This window comes from Mustela putorius, unplaced genomic scaffold (genome assembly GCF_011764305.1).
Source record: "Mustela putorius furo isolate JIRA1106 unplaced genomic scaffold, ASM1176430v1.1 tig00003898_pilon_pilon_pilon, whole genome shotgun sequence".
NCBI lineage: Eukaryota > Metazoa > Chordata > Mammalia > Carnivora > Mustelidae > Mustela > Mustela putorius.
The window spans coordinates 13,986,560-14,009,809 of NW_025422047.1; the positions used below are offsets into that span (position 1 = coordinate 13,986,560).

General features: G+C 42.3%; 1 protein-coding gene across 11 annotated transcripts in view; it reads left to right on the forward strand.

Annotated features, from left to right (window-relative positions):
* The window catches only part of SEMA6D (semaphorin 6D), a 575,274-nt gene extending 557,565 nt beyond the window's left edge, over positions 1-17,709 (forward strand). For 2 of the 11 annotated variants that reach the window (XM_004751320.3, XM_004751319.3), the window contains 18 exons: positions 3,234-3,396; positions 3,794-3,905; positions 4,469-4,529; positions 4,639-4,701; positions 4,811-4,912; positions 5,140-5,230; positions 5,677-5,796; positions 6,486-6,574; positions 7,306-7,523; positions 7,632-7,763; positions 8,097-8,252; positions 8,344-8,517; positions 9,321-9,461; positions 9,557-9,634; positions 10,072-10,172; positions 10,529-10,585; positions 12,076-12,243; positions 13,989-17,709. In XM_004751320.3, coding sequence (XP_004751377.1) covers positions 3,288-3,396; positions 3,794-3,905; positions 4,469-4,529; positions 4,639-4,701; positions 4,811-4,912; positions 5,140-5,230; positions 5,677-5,796; positions 6,486-6,574; positions 7,306-7,523; positions 7,632-7,763; positions 8,097-8,252; positions 8,344-8,517; positions 9,321-9,461; positions 9,557-9,634; positions 10,072-10,172; positions 10,529-10,585; positions 12,076-12,243; positions 13,989-15,277 — 3,261 coding nt within the window. In that variant the 5' untranslated portion in view covers positions 3,234-3,287 and the 3' untranslated portion in view covers positions 15,278-17,709. The remainder of the gene's footprint in view (positions 1-3,233; positions 3,397-3,793; positions 3,906-4,468; positions 4,530-4,638; positions 4,702-4,810; positions 4,913-5,139; positions 5,231-5,676; positions 5,797-6,485; positions 6,575-7,305; positions 7,524-7,631; positions 7,764-8,096; positions 8,253-8,343; positions 8,518-9,320; positions 9,462-9,556; positions 9,635-10,071; positions 10,173-10,528; positions 10,586-12,075; positions 12,244-13,988) is intronic. The other 9 variants (XM_004751324.3, XM_004751325.3, XM_004751326.3 and 6 more) reach the window with 9 other exon arrangements.
* Positions 17,710-23,250: the final 5,541 nt, after the last annotated feature.

Genomic DNA, 23,250 nt, shown 5'->3' on the forward strand with positions numbered 1-23,250 from the left:
GAGGGTAAGTCTTAAATAAGGCCCCAGAGCCAGGAAGTAAATGGCACAAGCAAGTTTGAAGCAGACTTTTCAAACCCCAAGGTCTATATTCTCTTCCAACATTTTGTCCTACCTCTTCACTTGTTCTGAAGGAGAACATAACTAGTCTCACATAACAGCATAACTAGTCTCACAATTTTACTGAGTCCTGGAATTCTGAGATATTTCCTTAAATAAGGTAAAAGCCAGATAGTCTGAGGGGTTTAGATGAAAATAAATCTCCCTGGCTCATTTCTCACAGGTATTTCTAGATCCTTCCCTTCCTGACTCAGTCTTACTTTGATATATATTTTACATTAACTACTTCCATTTATAATTCCTATGGCAAATCTGAAAGTGATTTTTTTTTAAAATAAAGCTTTATGCAGGGACAGGAAGCAATTAGTGGTGGGGTTTTATTTTTAGAGGATGAGATGGGTGGGGGAAGGGTATGAGGAGAAATTGCCTTCTGCAGTGTCAGATGAGTTGAGTGAGTTATAGGAAATGATAGCTCAGCCAGCAACTTGGTGCTTGCCAGTGAGTCAGCCGTGACTTCATCCTTACCCTCAATGCTGGAATCACAGATGTGAGAGACACCCTTCCTGGTGAGGGCCCCTCCCTGTCCTGCTGTCTAGGACATCAAGGTTCTGCCTGGATGATGTGAACCATTCAGTTACCTGTCATGATAGAGAAATATCCACAGAACTGTCTGCCTCTTCTTTTCCCACAGATATTTCTAATTTCTTTAAGATCAATGGGTACTCCTGATTTTTTCCTCCTGACACCCAGCAGAAACACCCAGTGACTTTCCATCCAGAGGATGAACTTTGGAATCGATATCATAGCAGAATGTTGTTCTTACAGCAATATTTCCATGTGTTTATACTACTTCAACTTTCCAAGATCTGTATAAATGGTGAAACATGGAAGCATGCTGGAAAAGTGAGACAGGAAGACTCTGCTTTAGGAGAAGTCATACATTAAAAGAGGTTACCTTGTCATCCTTGAAAATATGTGCATGTGACAAGAAGACTAGAACCAAATCATTACAGTTGTTGTGTTAGGATTTTCAGATTGACAGTAATTGTTTTTTCACCTTCCTTTCTAAGTTTGATAAATAAGCTCAAGTTGTGAAAATTATTCTAGAAATAATCCCTTTGTATTTTAAAATAACTTAAAATACCTCTCTGTTTGTGGAGGGGAAATGGCCAAATAGATTTAATATTTTAGGACATCTTTTTCCCAGACTCTGGGTCGGATTCTTAGGTCAAGGTCATGTGCATGGTGTTCAATAGGGAATGGGTGAGGAGGTCTAACTTTGCTCAGAATTTATGGGAGCCAGACATTTACTTCCTTTTCACCCAGTGGATAAGGTGGTATTATCCCCATATTATAAATAAAGAAATGAACGTGCAGAGAAACAGAAGAAGCTTCCTTAGACCAATCAGCTAGTAATTATGGAGTTCCAACCAAGCCCAAGCCAGACTACTGCCAACATCCACACTCTTTCGACTTAAGTACAAAACGATACAGCCACAGATCGCCCTCCACCATGCTTTAAACAGGGCATTTTTGATATGTTAACTTTTGGCTGGATTAATCCTCCATTAAGAAAAAAATGTACTTCAAGGTTGTTCTCTTTTGCAAACCAAGGATTCTAAAACTCACCTATACTTGCCTTCTACTTTAGTTAGAAAGACAAACATTGAGAGCATTGCATAGCTTACATGCCTGTGCCTCTGTATGTTTGACATGAAGAAAACAAAAGAGGCATAGTAAGTACCCAGTTTAGTGGTTGGACTCACCCAGAATTTGAAGTGATTCTCATGATCTCTCCTAACATTCTTAGGTAGATGAGAATGGAGATAAAGCTAACTGCTATACCATTCAGTAGAGTAGCTGTAGGTGATCATTGTGGCCGGGATGGGGTAGTACTGTTGCAAAGCAGAGTATTTGCAGTTTTGAAAAAGCCATCTCATTGGCCCAGCAGAGCCCTAATTTTCTTTTTTAATAAATTAATAACAGTTAAAGATTTAAAAAAAATTTTTTGATGGATAATATGCAATTAATGCCATGGGCTTTGTTGAGATGCTGCCATACAATATATTGCACATTGTAAATGTACAGTTTGGTAAAATGTAACATATGCATACACCTGTGAAACATCACTTCAATAAAGACAATATATTCATTAGCCCAAGAAGATTTTTTGTAATACTATATTTTTGAAGGAAAAAAAAAAAGTCACTTCGTTTCCTCATTTAATTTGATGAAAAGAGACCAGACAGAGACTCAGGTGATGTAAGTCTATGCCCTGATTGTGCTCGAAAGAGCCCCCTGAAATTCAGTGAGTCCCATGGTTTTCTCCTCTGAAAAATGAGGGGGTTGGACTAGATGGTCCCTAAGGCCCCTAGTGGTTCTAAAGTTCAATAAAGCTAAGAGGACAGGCATGTTAAGGGTATTGGTTTGTGTCCAAATGGTTTTATGTAAAAAAGACTTCCCCAGTGGTCTGGTGTCAGCTGTGCTGCTTTAATCCTGTCCCGCTTAATTGATAGATCGTGAAATCATTTCATTTCTTTCCATTCTCCCTTCACCCTGACTCAATGTCATTCATGTCCTTGCTTCCATGTTGATCTTAGTACGCTCAGGGAACTGCTCTGCTTACAAATTTAGGACTAAGGCTTGAGTAATGCTGGGAGTTTGGCATTTGGCAATGCCTTTAGCAAGGATCTGATGAGGGTGATGGGACCATCAGCTCCCTGGATATTTGTGAGACAGCTTGGGCATTTTATGGGAGGGGTTGCAGAGACAAGCTGTACTGGGTGTATTTCAGGCTGGGGGAAGGGAAGCAGATTGGAGTTTAATTAAAATTCTAATCCCAACTTAGCCCATCTTCGTGCCAAGTCAGCAGCCAGCATTTCCGTTTGTGGTTCTGGTGATCTTGCTGGGATGACATACATAGTTACCTCAAGAACTCTTGCAAATGTGCCTACAACTTCGTTATGCTCACCAGATGCTTCGATCAGGCCTGGCACGTTGCCATCTTCAGCCTGTGTTTTCAGAGATGCCTCACCCCCCCGCCCCCCGCCGCCTCTGCCAGGGCTCCTGATGGGGGCAGGGCCCTGGAGAGAGCTCTTGGTGAAAACTGAACTGATTACAGATGAGCAAGTTGCATCACATCAGAGACACCTTTCCAAATTGTTTCTGCTCTCCAGGTAGCTGAGTGGGATTTCTGAGGAGGGACAGCTCCAACTTCATCTTGGCCCACCATGAGGTTCTTCCTGCCCTGTGCTTACATGCTTCTCCTGATGATTTCCCAGCTGAGGGCCGTCAGCTTTCCCGAAGATGACGAACCCCTCAATACTGTTGATTATCACTGTAAGTAATCTAAAGAACATTCTTCTTTTCTGAGAAGGGAACTGTTTTTGGTTTTGATCCTCTAAATGCATTTGTTTTTAGAAAGAGAGTTTTATATGTCTTAAAACTGTTTTTGCATATTAATGGATCTAGAGTCTTTTCTTAGTGTTTGGAGCAAATGGGACAGCTCTGTTGGTTGCTTTCCTAAAGCAACCCATGTATAGGTTATATATTTTCTGTTAAAAGAAAAAGATCATTTGCTAACATTCACCATCTTTCATTCATTTATATTCAAGACCATAAGAGAGGAATTTAGTTAAAACCCTTCTACAACTAGTATATACAGCTAATCAATGCTGTATATTGATTCTTCAGCTCCATAATCCTGACTGATGGTTTAGCCCATTTTTACTTGCAGATTCAAGGCAATATCCGGTTTTTAGAGGACGCCCTTCAGGCAATGAATCCCAGCACAGGCTGGACTTTCAGCTGATGTTGAAAATTCGAGACACACTTTATATTGCTGGCAGGTAATTTTCCTCTCATTGGTTTATTAGATTAAAATTCTTTTCTCTTGTGGTGCTTGCATTAATGTGTCTAGTTCATGAAAAACTAATATGTGATTGTGATCAAAAATTGCAAGTAGCCAAAAATATTCACTGAGAAGAGTCTGTGTTGTGTACCAGGAACAAAATACAGGGCTAAAGCCTTCAGTGGTGCTATTTTATTACTGCTATCAAGAAATCATATACCATTTTTTATTCCTAAAGCAACAGGGGGGGGAAAATCTTTCTTTATTCTTTTTTAACTTGGAATTATTCAAGCAAATATTAGAAGTATGCCTATGCTAATACCAGTAGCTGTTTGACCCATGTCTGAAGAGAAGAGCTTTCTTTGCTCCCTAACCACAGTGATATATAAAAGCATCTCACTAATGAAAAAGTCCTCTTTGTTGACTTTGTTGGAGACAGAGAAAATCCAAATGATCTCCAAAATACAATAAAGGCAGATCTGTAAAAAATAAAACAAGAAGCAGCAGCTTAACATTTTTATGCATTCACATGATTTGACTTACTAGCCTTGTTTCCAACAGGGATCAAGTTTATACAGTAAACTTAAATGAAATCCCCAAAACAGAAGTAATACCGAGCAAGGTGAGCAAGTGAAATTTATTTGCATTCCTTCAGAACTTGGATAACATCCCCCTCCCCTCCCCAAATTTTTGGTTGAAATACGAACTTTGGTTTTGCTTGATTAATACAGAAACTGACATGGCGGTCAAGACAACAGGACCGAGAAAACTGTGCTATGAAAGGCAAACATAAAGTAAGTAGAACAGACGAGTCATCTGCCAGAGTGAGCCTTTAGGTAGGCTTTATCCCACAATGTCAGTGTATGGGATGTCTAACAGTAACTTAATTATTACTTTCTTTAGGACGAATGCCACAACTTTATTAAAGTATTTGTTCCAAGAAACGACGAGATGGTTTTTGTCTGTGGTACCAATGCATTCAATCCCATGTGTAGATACTATAGGGTGAGTATATTTCATACGGTGTGCTTTTTTTATCAACTTTTTTTTTCCTCCCGCACTGTCATGCTGTTAGAGTTGAATCCTCTCTGCTATAACCCATTTATCTCTAATGCTATGGAAGAATAAAGACAAAATTCTTCAAATAGAATTTCAGTACAAATAAAGCAGTATTGCCTTCAAACAGGTACATTGAACAGATGTGACACCAGCTATTTATTTTTCTTTTATAGTTGAATACCTTAGAGTATGACGGGGAGGAAATTAGTGGCCTGGCAAGATGCCCATTCGATGCCAGACAAACCAATGTTGCCCTTTTTGCTGGTAAGATCCTTTAGTGTAATGAATATAAGTGATTAATGACATTGAAGGTAAAAGGGAATTGAAAGGAAGAGAAAAGCTCATAACTGGGGTAGCTCCCTTAATAGAGGTGTTTTTACAGTGTAGGAGCTAGGGAAAAAATTTCCAAAAAAGAAGATTTTAAAGTGAGCAGACGATGAGTATTCTGACACTTGGCCCTGTTGTTAACTAGGTCAACGACCCTGAAAAGTTGCTTAACGTTTTGATACTCAGATCCTTAACCTGCAAAATGAGGTGAGGATACCCTGAGGCAACCTGTCCCAGGTTGACCATCAGCATCTGGGTCTACGTGTATTGGTGTATATAGGGATGACAGGTGCCAGAACTCCAAAAGGTATAACACACTGCATAGGATAACACACTACAGGATAATTATGATTATTTTACCCCAATGATAACTCTGGTTTCAGATGGGAAGCTATATTCTGCCACAGTGGCTGACTTCCTGGCCAGCGATGCCGTGATTTACCGAAGCATGGGTGATGGATCTGCCCTTCGTACAATAAAATATGATTCCAAGTGGATAAAAGGTACTCTTGAAAAGCAGCGTTGTGGGATTGCCAAGGGTAGTGGGATGGCCAAGGGGGAACAGGAGCCAAGGCATCAGGAAACTCAGTGCATGACTTTATATTGTTTATTTAGAGCAAGTACAAGTTGCTTTGGTTGTAAGCAGGAGCGTTGACAAGGAAAGAGGAAATTAGCAGCCATGTCAGGAAAATAGATTCATCTATGAGTTTATCCTGGTTGACTTCAAAAAAGAAAGACCTCATTTCTGGGTGCCAGTTTGCCCGCCTCTGAATACACATAATGTTCCTTGTCCACTCCCCTCTACCATCCTACAGAATTAACACTGAGAATCGATCAGTTCATCTCCGCAGAGACATTTCTTTCTTTGGCGTCTAGATACCAAGATTTTTTATTCTCGATGTAAGAAATTCTCTTCTCTAGTTAAAGAGGTTAATGAATAAATCTGTTGAAACAGAGACCTCTGCTGTAGTTCAGTTCCCCTAGGCTTTTCACAGTCCATTAGCTGACATGAAAGACTGTGGGTTCCTTGAAGCTTCAACACACCCATATTCAGACTCCTTGAGCGTGTTGGTGTATTGGAGTTCTCACCGGCTTGTAGATGTGCCATGTCCGTCAGTCATGCTAGCAGCCGGGGTCTTGTGCTAATTGAATTATCCTTTAGGAACCAGTTTGTTTTCGATTTTTCTTTCAGAGCCACATTTTCTTCATGCCATAGAATATGGAAACTATGTCTATTTCTTCTTTCGAGAAATTGCGGTAGAACATAATAATTTAGGCAAGGCAAGTATATGCACTTGACTTGAATTCTGGACTTGTACTGCATGGAATCGAGCCCGCTTTGGTAGAGTTATGCTCTTTGCATGTTTTCTAGCACTCGGTACATTCAGGGCCGAGTGCAGAGAAGTGAATTGCTCATCATGAGAATAATTGCTGGAAAACACCTGAACAATGGCCAGAGTGAGAAGAGCAGCCTTGGGCCTGGAGAAGGTTTCATTTTTTTCTGTCACTACAGAGTGTTCTACAGGCGCCCTTGAGCTATGGATGCTTCCTTAACAGTTTAGAAATCTGTTGAACGTTCATTCTTTCTCAGCATCAAAAGGCAGGATGGAAAGTAGAGCCCCTATTCAATTTTGAGTGGTTCAGGAAAAGCCCGTATAATTTTAAAGCATCACAGCCTCGTTTTGCCAAGTTTAAGGATGGCACATGGCATTAACGATAGAAGCCACAGAGTGGGAGACAAACTATGGAGATAGTTTGCGTTCCCCTAACCAGTCCGACAGCTCCGTTCTTGGGGAGCTCGTCTGGCAGAACAGGAAAATGACCCTCTTCTCTCCCAGGTAAATCTAGTTTACATTCTTACCGAACAAATCCTTAGAGAGAAGATTGCTAGATTCTTTTGAACTGGTCCTATCTTTAGCACTTTTTTGGTCCCTCCCTTAAATAATAGCTTTTCATTTCCATTCCCTCTCCCTGCACATAACCCTGTGGCTTTGCTTTCCTCCCCTGGGCAGGCCGTGTATTCCCGTGTGGCCCGCATCTGTAAAAATGACATGGGTGGCTCCCAGCGGGTCCTGGAGAAACACTGGACCTCGTTTCTGAAGGCTCGGCTCAACTGCTCTGTCCCTGGAGATTCCTTTTTCTACTTCGATGTTCTGCAGTCCATTACCGACATCATACAAATCAATGGCATCCCCACTGTGGTCGGGGTGTTCACCACACAGCTCAACAGGTGAGAACAGAGCCCTGGCGCTTCTCGAGCTATTCTGTGCTTGCTTCTGGGTCCCAGGAGCGGGCCTCCTTTGCCTGACGCTTTCCCTGACGCTGTCCGTCTTTGCAGCATTCCTGGGTCTGCCGTGTGTGCATTTAGCATGGATGACATTGAAAAAGTATTCAGAGGACGGTTTAAAGAACAGAAAACCCCAGATTCTGTGTGGACAGCAGTCCCCGAAGACAAAGTACCAAAGCCAAGGTAAAAAGAAAAAAAAAAAAAAAAAGCAGACAGTGATTTTTGTTTTTAACAAAACCCTCTGGTCCCTGGAAGCATCCATCCTCAGAGAGCAGGGAGAGAGGCCAACCTCCCGTGCCAGGGAGGGGTCCCCGGTGGGGGGCAGGGGCACTGCAGACCCAGCCAGTCTACAGAACCCCACAGGGGTGAATGTGGAGAGCCTGCTGAGTGCAGGGAGAGAGCCCTACGCCTCTGGTTTTGCTCATTCTCCTTTCTTTCTTGGCCTCTTCTTTCAGAATGGACACTTACCCTTAGATACAGTTTGTGAGGGGAAAAAACACACTGTTTTCCTTTCAGGCCTGGCTGTTGTGCAAAGCATGGCCTTGCCGAAGCTTATAAAACCTCCATCGATTTCCCCGACGAGACCCTGGCGTTCATCAAATCCCACCCGCTGATGGACTCTGCCGTCCCACCCATAGCGGACGAGCCCTGGTTCACCAAGACCCGGATCAGGTGAGACGGCTAGGACCAGCAGCCCGCTCCCCTCTAACACCTCCTCTCCTCATCGGCCTCCCCCTCTGACTTGGCCTTCCTCCCCCGACAGGTACAGACTGACGGCCATCGCTGTGGACCACACGGCTGGGCCCCACCAGAACTACACAGTCATCTTCGTTGGCTCTGAAGCTGGCGTGGTGCTTAAAGTTTTGGCAAAGACCAGTCCATTCTCTTTGAATGACAGCGTGTTACTGGAAGAGATTGAAGCGTACAACCACGCAAAGTAGGTATATTTTACGAGAAGGCTTTTCAGCTGGGCTCAAAACTTTCCGGCGTGTATTTCATCAAGCCGTTTCCTTTGAGCCCCAGAAATTAGCAGTGGTTTGGCACATTTGTGTTTGGGGTTGTGTTTTTTTTTTTTCCTTAGTGAAATAAATCCTGAGTTTGTTTGTTTGTTTTTTTTCCTGAGTCCACTAAGGCTAGGATGGTGGGCAGTAGATGAGTTTAAAAATCATTCGGCCCTCGTTTCTCACCTTTGGGCTATGAGAACATGTTAGCACCCACCCCTGATACCCTGCAGGCTTATTTTCTGCTGCTGCCTGCAGCAGACAATTGCTTCCAAGTATGCATAAGCACAAGCTTGCAATACAATTCTTCCAACCACTGACATGAAAGATAACTGGACCATTAAAACAAACAAGAATGGAGCAAAGGAGACTAAAGAGAGATCAGAAACATGTAGCACAGCAAGATTTAAGTGCACTGAAACACTGTCCTTTTTCTTCTCTGTGGTCTAAAGTGGTCTTCATAAACACAGTTCCCTTTGTCACCAGAACAAGAAAGCAATCTTAAAAAAAAAAAACTCTTTGTCCAACCTGAAGTTGAAACAATTGTGCAGAGCCGCAGAAGATCAAACATAGAATTATTACTTCCCAAACTATGTACTTCACTGGTTTGCTACTGAGAATCTCCCTCAGGATCTCCCAGCACTTAGTAATTGCAAAACCAAACCCCACTTGCCTTGTATATTTCGTGTAGCTTTCGACCTCCTAAACATGCGGTCTCAAAATGTATCCCCAAATACAGGTGTAATGCTGAGAATGAGGAGGACAGAAAGGTCATCTCATTACAGTTGGATAAAGATCATCACGCTGTGTACGTGGCGTTCTCCAGCTGCGTGATTCGCCTCCCCCTCAGTCGCTGTGAGCGTTATGGATCCTGCAAAAAGTAAGCTGATGTTTCTTTCCTTACCTTGAGTCTTGCAGCGCGGTGAACTTTGATGATGAGATAATCCAAGCTCCGTTCTGTTTGGTTTTATACAGGTCTTGTGTTGCATCTCGGGACCCATACTGTGGCTGGTTAAGCCAGGGAACCTGTGGCAGAGTGACCCCAGGGATGCTGTAAGTATGCCCTGTCACATCAGCCAGGACCTTCTGAGAGCTGCCTGTCTTCTCTGGGTCTCTAAAGCTAGACATTTTAGAAAGATGCCAGTAGTACTACTTTTGTTCTTTTCTTCCTCTCTTTTCTTTTTTGATGTGGGAGAAGTAAAAAAAGAAAAGGAAGAGAAAAGAAAAAGAAAAGAAAGGAAAAAAAAATCTGGGGCTGTAATAAGGAAGGGAGATTGTAAACAGGATAATACCTGAGGGAAATGGGTAGAGAGAATAAACAATTCTTTCTCCTCTCTTAAACATTCTAGTGGCCAGATGTTGAATAGAAGAAATACTCATTTTAGCAAGCTGTGTTGAAATGTCCTTTTTTTTTTTTTCTTCTCTGCCCATTTTACTAATCGGTCTGTGTTCTTGGTTCTGCTCTGGTTGTCACTTGTGTCCCTATGAAGGCTGTTAACCGAAGACTTCTTTGCTTTCCATAACCACAGCGCTGGAGGATATGAACAAGACACAGAATACGGCAACACGGCCCACCTAGGGGACTGCCATGGTAAGCCCAGATCTTCCTTCCCCTTCTGGCAGTTCTTTTTGACCACATTTGCACGTGAACATTATTTTACAATCAGCCTTTTAATGACTCAGGACACATACCACCTAGCATTTAACTTAAACTTCGCAAAAGCTGAGCTGTTTGGTCATGGGGATGTGTTAGAGAAGAATCTTACCTTTTTTTTTCCTTCACCATTTACAATTTTGTAGAAAATCTAGAGAAAGGTAGTCTAACCAGTAGGTTAATCTTTTAATTTGTAGTCTTTTCTTTTGACTTTTTTAGTTAATTGGAATTCATAAATTTTTGCTTTCTTTTGGTTACTTTTTACTGATTACTTGTTCCTTTAATTCTTTTAGAAATTTTGCCTACTTCAACTACACCAGATTACAAAATATTTGGCGGTCCAACATCTGGTTAGTTTTTTTTAATTTTTTTGATAATTAACAACCTTTTCTTTCCTTCAGTTCAGCATTTTCAGCCCCCTTTCCCCTCCTTTTGCGCAGTTTGGCAGCCTTTCATGTTTCTGCTTTGACTCATAATCCCACCGATGGTACTGAAAGACTTTTTCTTACTCAGCACTCCACCCCTGTGTAGCATGTTAACAGTTCATCATTGACCGAGGCACATCCCGTAAGAAAAATCAAATGGATTCACATAGACCGCATTCCAGCTGCACGCCCGCCCACCCAAGCTTCTCTTCTCTCTCCCCCCTCCGTGCATTGTGGATGCTCCCTCTGGCCATCTCTACTGAATGGATGGCAGACTTTCATTATTTCCCCCTTCTCTCCTCACCTTTCCTAAGACCTAGTAAACAAATACACATTTCCCCAAAATGTGTATTTATACATTTTCGACATCTTTTTCTTTGGTTTGCGGTGAGCCCGTGGATCTTTGAATGTTGTGGTCTCAGTGGTGTGCAAAAGGCTCCTGTTGAATGAAGCTCGTATCTGATGTATGAGGGTGGTTCGGTGGGCTCTCCGTGCCCATCAGTATCTGTTTTGGAGTCTTCGTCTGCGACCTTTGCACTGGTCTGAATGTGGGTCTCCGGAATTTTAACCTAAAACCGTATGCTTACATTCCAAGGGGACATCTACTCTGTGGAAATCAGCAACACACATGCTAAGAGGTTAAGTTACTTCCGGTCCTCCTGCTGCTTCTAAAGCTCACAGCGGTCTCATTCCTCAGAAGGGAGAAGAGGATAGCAGATCTTATGTAGCAGACCATCCTTATTCAGCTTATAAATGCCATTTCTTTTGCATGAGTTGCTGCTAATTCTTTGGAAGAAATCCCCCAGGCGTGTTGAAAGGCACACGCGAGGTCCCTCCCTGCTTTGGTGCTCTACCGTGGATGGTGCAAGGCCTCGGGGCGCAGATGGACGGGAGGTCCGAGATAGAGCCCAACAGCCTGCTCTAGCAGGTGGAAAATCCAGATCCAGATCACGTGGACTTCACCAGGTGTTTTCCTGCTGAAGTTACCCCGTAGGTTCCCCGGTGAAGGATACACAGTCTCCAAATGTTCAGGAAAATGCTTTTAGACATATGCATAAAAAGAAATGAACTGATGCCATCTCACACGAAAATGAGAGAGTAGCAGCTCATCTTTGGGATGTGGATAACCTTTTCCACGAGGGTCATTAATCACTGTAGGGGCTTTGGTAGGAGCATTTTCAGTGTGTCTAGTTTTGAAATCTGCTTAATTTGTCTTTATGGTTAATTTTTAGTTTTTCTTTTTCCCTTGCAAGAAAGGGGTTGGGTATAGTCTCTTCAAATGTGTCTTTTATGAAATCCTAGAACAGGCTTTCTCGTAAAATTGAATGAAACGTCCCTTAAAAATGCAACAGACCAGTGGTCAGGGAAATCTGTCAGCATTACCCACATTAATAAAAATCTGTTTGCCACCACAGACATGGAGGTATCTTCATCATCTGTTACCACAATGGCAAGTATCCCAGAAATTACACCTAAAGTGATTGATACCTGGAGACCTAAACTGACGAGCTCCCGGAAATTTGTAGTTCAAGATGACCCAAACACTTCTGATTTTACTGATCCTTTATCAGGTATCCCAAAGGGTAAGGCCTCACCAGGGAACTCATCTCTCGCTGAGTGGAAACCTGATTCCTGATCTCTCTGAGGAGCTGGTGGACACAGGGTTTCCCGGGGGGTGGAGTGACACAGCTCTGCTGTTGTTCACACCTCCTACCCCGACTACCCTCACTCCGCTTTCTGTGCTTGTATGGAGCGGGTGCCTTCCTAGACCAAAGAGATGGAAAGCTGGGAACGAAAGGGGTGATGAGATAACCGCTCAGTCAGTCTATGTTGGTTTCTACCCAAAAAATGCTGAGAGTCTGCTCAATGTCAGAGAATTTCCAGGACCACCCCAACAACATCAAAACACCAAACTCATTTTAGCAAATATCCTGGTATCCGATGTTTTGTCTAATAGCCTTCCCCAGCCTTGTGTTTCGCTTCGATTCCAAATGCAATATGAAAAGGATACACAAGGTGCTAGTGAGTTGCTTGAATGTCACAAGCAATGAAACATGACAGAGCACTTGTCCATAACTATCACTTCCAGCCCTTAATAGAAGCAGTTAGAAAACAGCTGCCTGTTGAGTTGGCTTATTAGACCTATTACTCTGGGAGAAAAACAACCTTTTCTTTGGTGCTTAGTAAACAGTGGTATCAGGTTTCCAATCAGTTTTTATGCCAGTACTTTGTCATTTATGATTTACGTCTGTTGATTTGGGTTTTATATGTTTTCATTGTAAACAGTTTTATGATCATTCTTTCTGTTTTGTTTCCTTTAGTAATATCATTTTTTTCTACTTTTCTTTCTTTGTCTCTCCCAGTGCCACTGAATTCATAATCCTGAACATTGATTAAAAGCAACTAATGTGCAAAGGCCTTAGTACTAACCTAAAGCAACAGAATCCTCGAAATTGCTCTGACTTAACCTTATCCTGGGATAGCTATGCTTATAGCATGTAACAGACTTGGATACCTCTTAAACTAACATCTCTTAGATTGACTGTTAGATGTCTGTGGTCGCATTAAAAATCCCAATAATTACAAACTAATCCACTCTTCTTGTAGTCTAACTTAAATATTTCTTAAATATCTCAAGACGATGGGATAATATACTTAACTACTACATATTATACTTCTTTAGACTGTCCGGATTTCTTTCATAGAAAGCAATTCAAGAGTAATCCACTCCAAGATGGAATGGGAAAAAAAAAAAAATCAAAGCAAACACAAAAGTTCATATTTGTAGTTCGCAATGACAAAGCGGGCGCTTTTCATTTTTGAACCAATTGTGTGTCTTTATTCTAGTTAAGATAGCATCATTATTTTAGCATAATGTACAGTTATGCCAATCCCTAATTTTCCTAATTCTAGCAATTGCCTTGTAATCCTGACTTCTGACTTAGGAGAAAATCACGAGACAAAACATTTCTAAATTGACCATTTAGAAAATATGTACTTTCTAACTCTAATTTTTAGGACCCCAAAATCTTAAAACTTTGAATGTTAGAGAACAACTTACTTAGAAGGGATTTTGGGGGGAAGAGACACTTACGGATCGGTGGGAAATCAGAGTTACTCTGGCATCTGCAGCAATCCGGTATGTCTCTGGGGATCTGATCATGACTCAAGACAAATATACAGGTGGAATTTTAGAGTCTCCCTGACCCTCCAGGCTAAGCATATGGACCACGTGAAGGTAGTATTGGCTCAATGGAAGCCATTTGCTGGCTAATATTGTTCGAAAGAAGCACCTCACTCAGACTCTTTTCCTGCGTGTCTGTTGCAGGTGTGCGATGGGAGGTCCAGTCGGGAGAGTCGAACCAGATGGTCCACATGAATGTCCTCATCACCTGTGTCTTTGCCGCCTTTGTTTTGGGCGCATTCATTGCAGGTGTGGCAGTATACTGCTATCGTGACCTGTTTGTTCGGAAAAACAGAAAGATCCATAAAGATGCAGAATCTGCCCAGTCGTGCACAGACTCCAGCGGAAGTTTTGCCAAACTGAATGGTCTCTTTGACAGTCCGGTCAAGGAATATCAACAGAATATCGATTCTCCCAAATTGTACAGTAACCTGCTGACCAGTCGGAAAGAGCTGCCACCCAACGGAGATACTAAATCCATGGTGATGGACCATCGGGGCCAACCTCCCGAACTGGCTGCTCTGCCCACGCCTGAGTCTACACCTGTGCTTCACCAGAAGACCCTGCAGGCCATGAAGAGCCACTCAGACAAGGCCCATGGCCATGGGGCTTCAAGGAAGGAAACCCCACAGTTTTTCCCTTCTAGTCCACCACCCCATTCCCCATTAAGTCACGGGCATATCCCCAGTGCCATTGTTCTTCCTAATGCTACTCATGACTACAACACATCCTTCTCAAACTCCAATGCTCACAAAGCTGAAAAGAAGCTTCAAAACATTGACCACCCACTCACAAAGTCATCCAGTAAGAGAGATCACCGGCGTTCTGTGGATTCCAGAAATACCCTCAACGATCTCCTGAAGCATCTAAATGACCCAAACAGCAACCCCAAAGCCATCATGGGAGATATCCAGATGGCCCACCAGACCCTAATGCTGGATCCTGTGGGACCTATGTCTGAGGTCCCACCCAAGGTCCCTAACCGGGAGGCATCACTATACTCTCCTCCTTCAACTCTCCCCAGAAATAGCCCAACCAAGCGAGTGGATGTCCCCACCACTCCTGGAGTCCCCATGACGTCTCTGGAAAGACAAAGGGGTTATCACAAAAATTCCTCCCAGAGGCACTCTATATCTGCAATGCCTAAAAACTTAAACTCACCGAACGGTGTTTTGTTATCTAGACAGCCTAGTATGAACCGTGGGGGGTACATGCCCACCCCCACTGGGGCCAAGGTGGACTATATTCAGGGGACACCAGTGAGTGTTCATCTGCAGCCTTCCCTCTCCAGACAGAGCAGCTATACCAGTAATGGCACCCTTCCTAGGACGGGACTAAAGAGGACACCGTCCTTAAAACCTGATGTGCCACCAAAGCCTTCATTTGTTCCTCAAACCACATCTGTCAGACCACTGAACAAATACACTTACTAGGCCTCAAGTGTGCTATTTTCCGTGTGGCTTTATCCTGTCCGTGTTGTCGAGAGGATGATGTTGTAAGGGTACCTTAAGATAAGAGACTCCCTTGTATTTTAAGAGAACCGAGTGGCCAAAGAAACTCTTTCTAACTTTGGCAACATCAGAACTTGCCACATGTAGCTACTACAGCAAAGCTTCTGTGTACTTGCCCGAAAACAAAGGAAGGTGCTGGTCATTCCATTTCTTTTGTTTGAAGCTAAAGAGATGGGCAGCTCCCGGGGGCTGCCTTACCAGTATAGAGAGCTGATACAGTACTCAGAAGAATCTGTGAGCAAATACTTGAAAATGGGTTCAACTTAGACTACCATTATGTGTGGTCTTCCCATTAAATGTGAACATTTTAATTGTATGCATTCACCTTGCCTCTTGCACAAATGTCAAAAAACAATGGTAATGTCTCAAAGAAATGAACTTGTAGATTACCAAACGATTTGCTAAAAATTCAGTCTTGACCCAAACTGTAGCATTTTTTTCAAGTGTGGCATTTTTTTTCATGCCACCAATGAACTGTAGTACGTGTGTGTGTGTGTGCACATATGCGTGCGTGCCCACGCGTGCGCGTGTGCTTGTTGAACGTGTGTGTGTTCTGTACCCACTAGGATTTGTTTGGTGCCCATTGCATCTTTTTGTGCTGTGGACTTGTTTACATTGAGCATGACTGAACAAGAGATAGTAACTTCTTCCCACAGCAGTCCATTGGGTTCAGCTTTGAGAAAAGAAATAAAATCAAGGTTGATCTGACCATCAAAATAATTAACTCGACTCACATGGTCCCCAATGCCAGAATGTAAGAGTTCTAAGTAATTTTGTGCTGCTATTCATTAAAACTTCTATTACAGTCTTGCCAGCTTAAGGAGATAGAGACGTTAAGAGGTATCCTTGATTTATCCACCAGTATTCAGTAGAACAATTTACCTGTCCACTGTGAATCCAAGCCTGACTCACTGTATTTAACCTTGAACACACTAATAAGGTTTTATTTTGATGTTGTTTGGTTTCTCCCATGTAGTACAATTTCTCTTCCTTTAACTCCTCCTACCCCCAAGATAAAAGAACAAAACAAAGCAGAAAACAAAAGAAGGAAATGTGAAAGGAATTCTAATTGGCCTAACAGAGAGTCTCTGAAACCGAAAGTGGTGCAATCATGTTGTCTCTGTTGTGTCATACAAGAATTTTCTTCTAAGTCATGCAGGTAATGACAATAGACTGTAAATATTACATGTGAGTTTACCTGAATCTGTGCATTTTGTGCCTTATTCACGAGAATGATAGAAGTACTAAAATATGTCAAGTGTTTCCAGTATAGCACATCGTTTACCCAGTGCCAGTTGTAAATGTTTTTCAACCAGCACCTGAAAAGACTTTTTAAAAACGTAAAAACAACCTAGAACAATTAGTTGTCCAGCAGTCCACCCAAATAGCAGCATTACATCCTTTGCCATGATAAACATTCCACTCCCGCTTTCCTAAGGATGAAACGGTGATAATGTGAAGGCAAATGAGGTTTCTCGGGTAATGTGACACCTGCGGGAACCGTAGAGTCATTTATTCATAGTTTTGCAGAAGCCACTTACAGTTGATGATGTGTAACCCCGATGACTGTCTCAGTTAATATGCTGCACACCACACCGTGGTTTATTGAACCTAATCTAGATAGTATCAAGGCAGAGGAATGATCCTGACTTAGATAAGTGAGTCCAACTGATTTCTTGCGATAACACTGACGATCTGTATCACTTGGGGGAGGATGGGTTGCAGAAGACCAGAGCATTTTTATACAGATTGTAGAATACCGATACAGCTATTCTTTTCCTTTGAGAATATCATTTTATAAAGAACGTGATTCCCCGAGATCTCTGGAAACTCAAAAACTAGAAAGAACTTCTGTTCTTGAGACACGTCAGCTTTGCAACTAAAATATTACAGATTAATAATAAATTAAACCAACCAACGATAAACACTACTCAGACCACCGCCAACAAACGTGTTTGAATTCACCTTACCAATATTAATCCCAGCGTGCAGAAAACGGAACAGTAACTCTATGTGAACCCAGATAACATTTTGTAACATTGTGCTGCCTTGTAGTTTGTAATGTGAGTTCTATCAGTATTTATGTTGAAATTTCTAACATAAAATCTAGTCTCTATCCTGTTAATTTAATTTTTAAATGCTTTATCCATTTGTGCAAAGGTAAACACAGATTGTATCTTTTTTAATGGTACGGCATAAAAAGTAACCCTAAAGTGAAGTGGCTCTATACTGTTTTATAGAGTACTTTAACATGTATAGATATCTTGTAAACTTGTATTGTGGATGTGTAAATAATATGTACTTTGGGTTTTTAACACCGCATGTAAAGTCAAAATAAAATATACAAATCATTATATCCTGCCTGTTGATATTGAAGAGGTTTATGACTTGCCATGTTTTAAAAAATATTTTATGGTCAATCAAACTGAGAGTTTCTTTTAAAATGTACCAGAATATTCTTATCGGGAATGTCTGCTACTTGGTCATGGCTCTGCCACCATTCTCTTCTTGCAAAGCCAATGCCAATGGGCAGAGCCCCAGAGAAGCTGAAAAACGAGTTAGAAAGTTGGGTGAGCTGTCTCTGCACCAGCAGGTAAACGCTTCAGGCAGACGTACCAGTGACTCGCCTTGTCTTGTCCACACGCTGAGTTCGGCAGGCATTTTTAAAACGCGTGATTTGTATTCCCATATGAAAATGTTGATGTCCTTTTAGTCCAAAATTACAACTGGCAGACCAGGTTCCTGTGAACATTTCTTACTAGTTGGTGGACAGGCTTTCTCCATTCCGTTGTTTTAACTGAATAGACTACGTGAAGAGATACCTTCCCCAACTATGGAAATGGAAGAAAAATTATGATCCCGTTTGGTCCTGCCTTCAGCAGGTGGGGAGCTGGTGGCTGCAGTCGGTGCCTCTTGTGGGTGTTGATGGTGTCACGGCACTTCTGAGCTCACGGGAGTGTCTGTAGCAATCTCTGTGCCCTTGGTTCCAGCTGCTGCTCCTGCCCCAAGCCCCTCTGTACCTCCTCCCTGGCTCTGTTTTCTCCCAGAACCCCAGCAGCATCTCTGCAGAAGCAGGAGCTGCCATGTTCCTATCTGAGGCCTTGTTCTCCTTCATGATGTCATCTAATTAAGCTGCTGTATTTCTTTCTTTTTTTTTTTTATTTATTTATTTGACAGAGAGAGAGAGATCACAAGTGGGCCGAGAGGAAGGCGGAGAGAGAGAGGAAGGGAAGCAGGCTCCCTGCCGAGCAGAGAGCGCAATACTGGGCTCGATCCCAGGACCCCGGGATCATGACCTGAGCCGAAGGCAGAGGCTTAACCCACTGAGCCACCCAGGTGCCCCAGGCTGCTGTATTTCAATATTAGTTCAGTGGTATTTCCAGGGTCCTTTTGCATTCCTGTCATGGCCTACTGTCTTCTAGAGATGCGAAGCGGGTTTGCAGGGATCCACTCATGAAAGGAAAAGATAGGCGGGGCGGGTGGGTGATTTGCCCCTCTTTACGGCTACCAGCCCTATAGCTGGTAGTCAGCAAGGCGGTGCCTGCCGCAGGTCATGGAGCCTGACTTGGCACTCAAAACCCTGCCCCAGCATTGTGGAAGTCTGGCTCAGCCTGTAGCCCTCTGCGGTGCTGGAAAAGAGGGTGGAAGGTTTTTTCCCACTGCAGAAGTCGGTTTATAACTCTTAGGGTTCGGACAAAAGAAGGAAGGAACAGACAATAAAGGGAACTCCATCTTCAACCTTGTTTCTTCCTGGGCTTCTTAATCGTTGATTTCTCCTTGCCTATTTCTATTACATCATTTACTATATCTTATGGTCATCGTGACAGTTTTCCTGTGTTTAGTGATTTTTTTTTCTTCTAAAAAGTGCATCTTTCTTGGGGTGCCTCCGTGGCTCAGTTGGTTAAGCATCTGCCTTTGGCTCAGGTTGTGATCCCAAAGTCCTGGGATCGAGCCCCCTGAGGGTCCCAGCTCAGCGGGGAGTCTGTTTCTCCTCTTTCTCCGCCCCTCCCTCTGTTTGTGCTCCTCCGCATCAAAAAACAAACAAAGTGCATCTTGATCTCTTCTCCCTTTATGACAGGTCTTTTTTGGATTTTTTCAATCATGGATATCTTTGATAATTTGCTGACAATACAGCCTGGAAGCTGAATTTCATTTTCCTTTTCAGGGAATTTACAGACCCCTAAAACCTTATCTATGAATCATCAAGATAAATGCTTAGATGCTATTTGAGAGAAAGAGATTAGAGAACTTAGAGCTTTTCATAAGAAAGACATCATAAGGTCACACTCAAAAAATAAATTAACCAGGACAGACCACCTGTACTCTCCTTTCAGAAATCCCATTGATTGGCATTTAGGTTTCTCTGGGAAATGGCAATTTTGAAGCCATGTGGAACACATGAGATGCCTTCGTAGGCTACGAGGAAAGTGTCTCCCATCCAAGGTAGTGGACCTTGGGTGGCCTGGGTGCTGGCCAGGTACCAGGAGGACTTGCCTTCCTACCATCTGAGAGTGGACTTCTTTCTGCCTTCCCCTCCCGGCTTGTCTTCTCCATCCGCTTAGTCGAAGCAGGGCAACAAAGGAGGTGTGCAAAATCAGCCCGGCTCCACATGTGGGAACTGGGTTCTAATCCTGACTCCATCCTTCAGCCAAGAGCTTTGTGGCACAACACTTCTCTGGATTTCAGTTTTCTCATTTTTGAAAAGAGATGGCTCAGCATCCATTTTGTTGACAGTTCTATGGGTTCTGTCAGCTCTGCAATCCCATTACATATTTTATGAATGCTAGGCTTAAATATTACTCTTTCAATAGCTTGGTTTGTAGGCTTTTTATGGGTGTATGAGGCCTGTTTGCTGTTCGATGTGAGATATACGTGAGATTAGCAATAAAATAAGGCATGATAAACAATACACTTTAAGCCATTCAGCTTGGGTCTATAGTTGATGTTTACCCTTTTTGCATATATAACATGCAAAATACTTAAATCTCTGCCCATGTTGCATTCTTTATCAAATAGATGTGATACCATAAACAAGAAGGAAATGGACCTATAATAAAATCAATCTTTAATTCACAGAGGCATGAGGGAGGTGAGAGGAGGGGTGGGGGGCAGTTGAATCCTGGATATTCACACCATGAATCAATTGGAATTCACACATAAAAGAAAATAGAATATTTCTAGACCCTGGCCCATGATATAATTCTTTCTAAAATTAGGTATTGATTACTGGTTGATAAATCTCTTTGTAACATGCCCTTTGGTTTATCTTAGCTTCTTACGCTGGGCGAAGGAAAGTATGAAAACATGACATTTGGTACATGTGCACTGATACTTAGGACTCTTCTTCATTTGTGAGATGGACCCACATGATGCTACTATAAATATGGACTTGAGGTTCGTTAGTGTAGCAGTGAGAGGAAAGATTTGCCAGTGACAAGCAACCCAATCCAGTGGAACTTACCGTGCTGGTAGAGATGTCCCGTGTAAGTGCTATCCAAAATGGTAGCCACTAGCAGGCAATATACGGCTTCTGAGCACTTGGAATGTAGACAATGCCACTGAGATGCTATTTTGGACACCACTGGTCCAGAAAGCTGGGCCAGTAGCAGCAGCTACTTCCACAACTATTAGAGGTCAGGCTGCCGCTCGGAATATAGCAATTCCAAGGGGTATTTGGCTGTGATTCAAAGATGACATACACCTTGTGCATTTTGTGTATCTACCCTTGTGCTTCATGGTGAGCTGGGCTCACAACTGAATCTCCAAGCATAGATCTGGTTGGAGGACATGGGTTTTGGGTTTTTTTTCCCTTATTTAGAAATTATGATGAGCCCATCCATTGGTACCTGAGAGAGGAGCAGCATTTGGTTCGGGTCGACAGGTTTCTCTTGGGTTTTCCTGGTGCTTTTGAGCCCTATGCAGTGCTATGAGGATTACAACATGCTTTTTGTTGAAAGTGGATAAGATCTGTCATTCATGTTTTCTAGGTACAGAAACTGAGGTCAACAGGTCTGACAACTATGGAAATGTAGATGACAGCCAATTCACAAATCAGGGCTAATTCACATATTCTCACACTCATGCCCCATGTACAAACCAACACCCTCCATGAAAGGGCTGAAAAGGAATATCAGTGTTCAATCAGAAAGAATGGCCTGTCTCCAACACGTCATGTATAATGAGGAGAAACAAAAAAGGTAGAATAATCACAGTATCCAGGAGTACATGCCAAACATCCAGTGAAAAATGAAACATTCAGTGAATCAGTCACATGCGGGGCCATTGTAATGAACACGCCAAATCAATTATTTGGGAAAAAAAAGTCCATGGATTGAGTTGACACAGTGTAGGCTGAAAGCAACCAAAAAGGATGAATGCAGAGATGTTAAAAGAAACTAACCTGATGTGTCCAAATTGTACCCATCTAACTTTCTGGGCATCCTGCCAGATCTACATCTGTGGACTGTCAGAGTCTCAGGGGAGAATTCACTTTATTTCTTATCTTGGAATGGCTTCATATTGAGCTGGGGTGACATAGTGGGAGTTAAATATGGTTGTAATTTTTTGACTGCTCCCTATGGTTGGGAGAGCTATAGGAGTGAGACTTTATCTTAAAGGAGAATGTATCCTGATGATTTGAGATGCCTGGCCCTCCATGAGGCAGAGTAAGCACATAGAAAAGGTCTGTTGAAGGACCAAATTAATGACTGCTCCAGATCTTCATCCTATGTCAGGTAGCAAGGACTGGCTGGACATTTGCAACATTGTCAATATTAATAAGCATAGAAGAAACATGCATCCCTTCTTAGCACTTACAAAATCAGGTCCCCAAATAAGAGAATTATAGAACTCTTTAGACATTCTGAAAGGAGCATTCCATGGGTTTGGGGACAACTTTAGAAACTATGAAAAGGAAATGGAACCCTTGGAGTACTTTTGCAAATATGAAAGCCTCTAGTGTTAGTGAGCATTTTGGGATTTGAGTTAGGCTCCAAAGTTCAACAACAGCTCAGGGTAAAAAATAAAACAATTTGCTCGTCCAGGCAACTAGATGTTTGTTGGTCATTGTGTACCTGCAGCAACTCATAAAATTCAAATCAAAATTTAAGATTCAACCTGACTTGGTAACTGACTCTTCAGTTAAGGCTGCCTCTTAAGATCACCAGGGCTTACTCAGAGATTACGTTCAATTACCTTTGCAAGCCACATTCAGAGAGGTGGAAACAGTTGAACTCTTGGTGTTTGCTTAATTAACGTAAATATTTAGTATAAATTTATTTAATGAATATAGCAAAATACTAACCTGAAGAAAACAAGAAAAGAAAATAAAATGTAAATATATATGTGTAGAAAGGACTCTAGAAAGAAACATACAAAAATATTGAAAACTGTTTAAAATCATTAAAACTAACGTGTCATTTTGAAATGTGTTCCACTCAAACATATATTTTGGAGAAGTCTCTTTAAGTTTGACCCTAAAAAAGAAAAACCTTGGAAATGGCCTTTGACTTTACGTAGTTATCTGGTCTCGAGAAATGATGAAGTCCACGGCCAAAAACAAACTCCCAGAAGGTATAATTTAGCTACAAGGGAGATGTCAGTGATTACGATAGACCCAGATGTCCTTCGGCTTCTGAAGGGTCTGAATAGTATTTCTCTTCTAGTAGGAGATTCTAGGACCGAACTGTTGAAATATGGGAATTGTGAAAATATTGAAAGGCAGAAAAGAAGCTTCCAAGGGACAGAACTGTGACTGAGGCAGATTAACCAGTGCCGCAGTGGCTGAGCCCAGAGCAGGAACTGGGAATGGAGAGGCTGAATCAGCCTCAACAGGGAGGGCACAGAAAACTGTAAAGCCCCCTTTGCTCCTTGGTCTTCTGTCCCTGGCTTCCAAA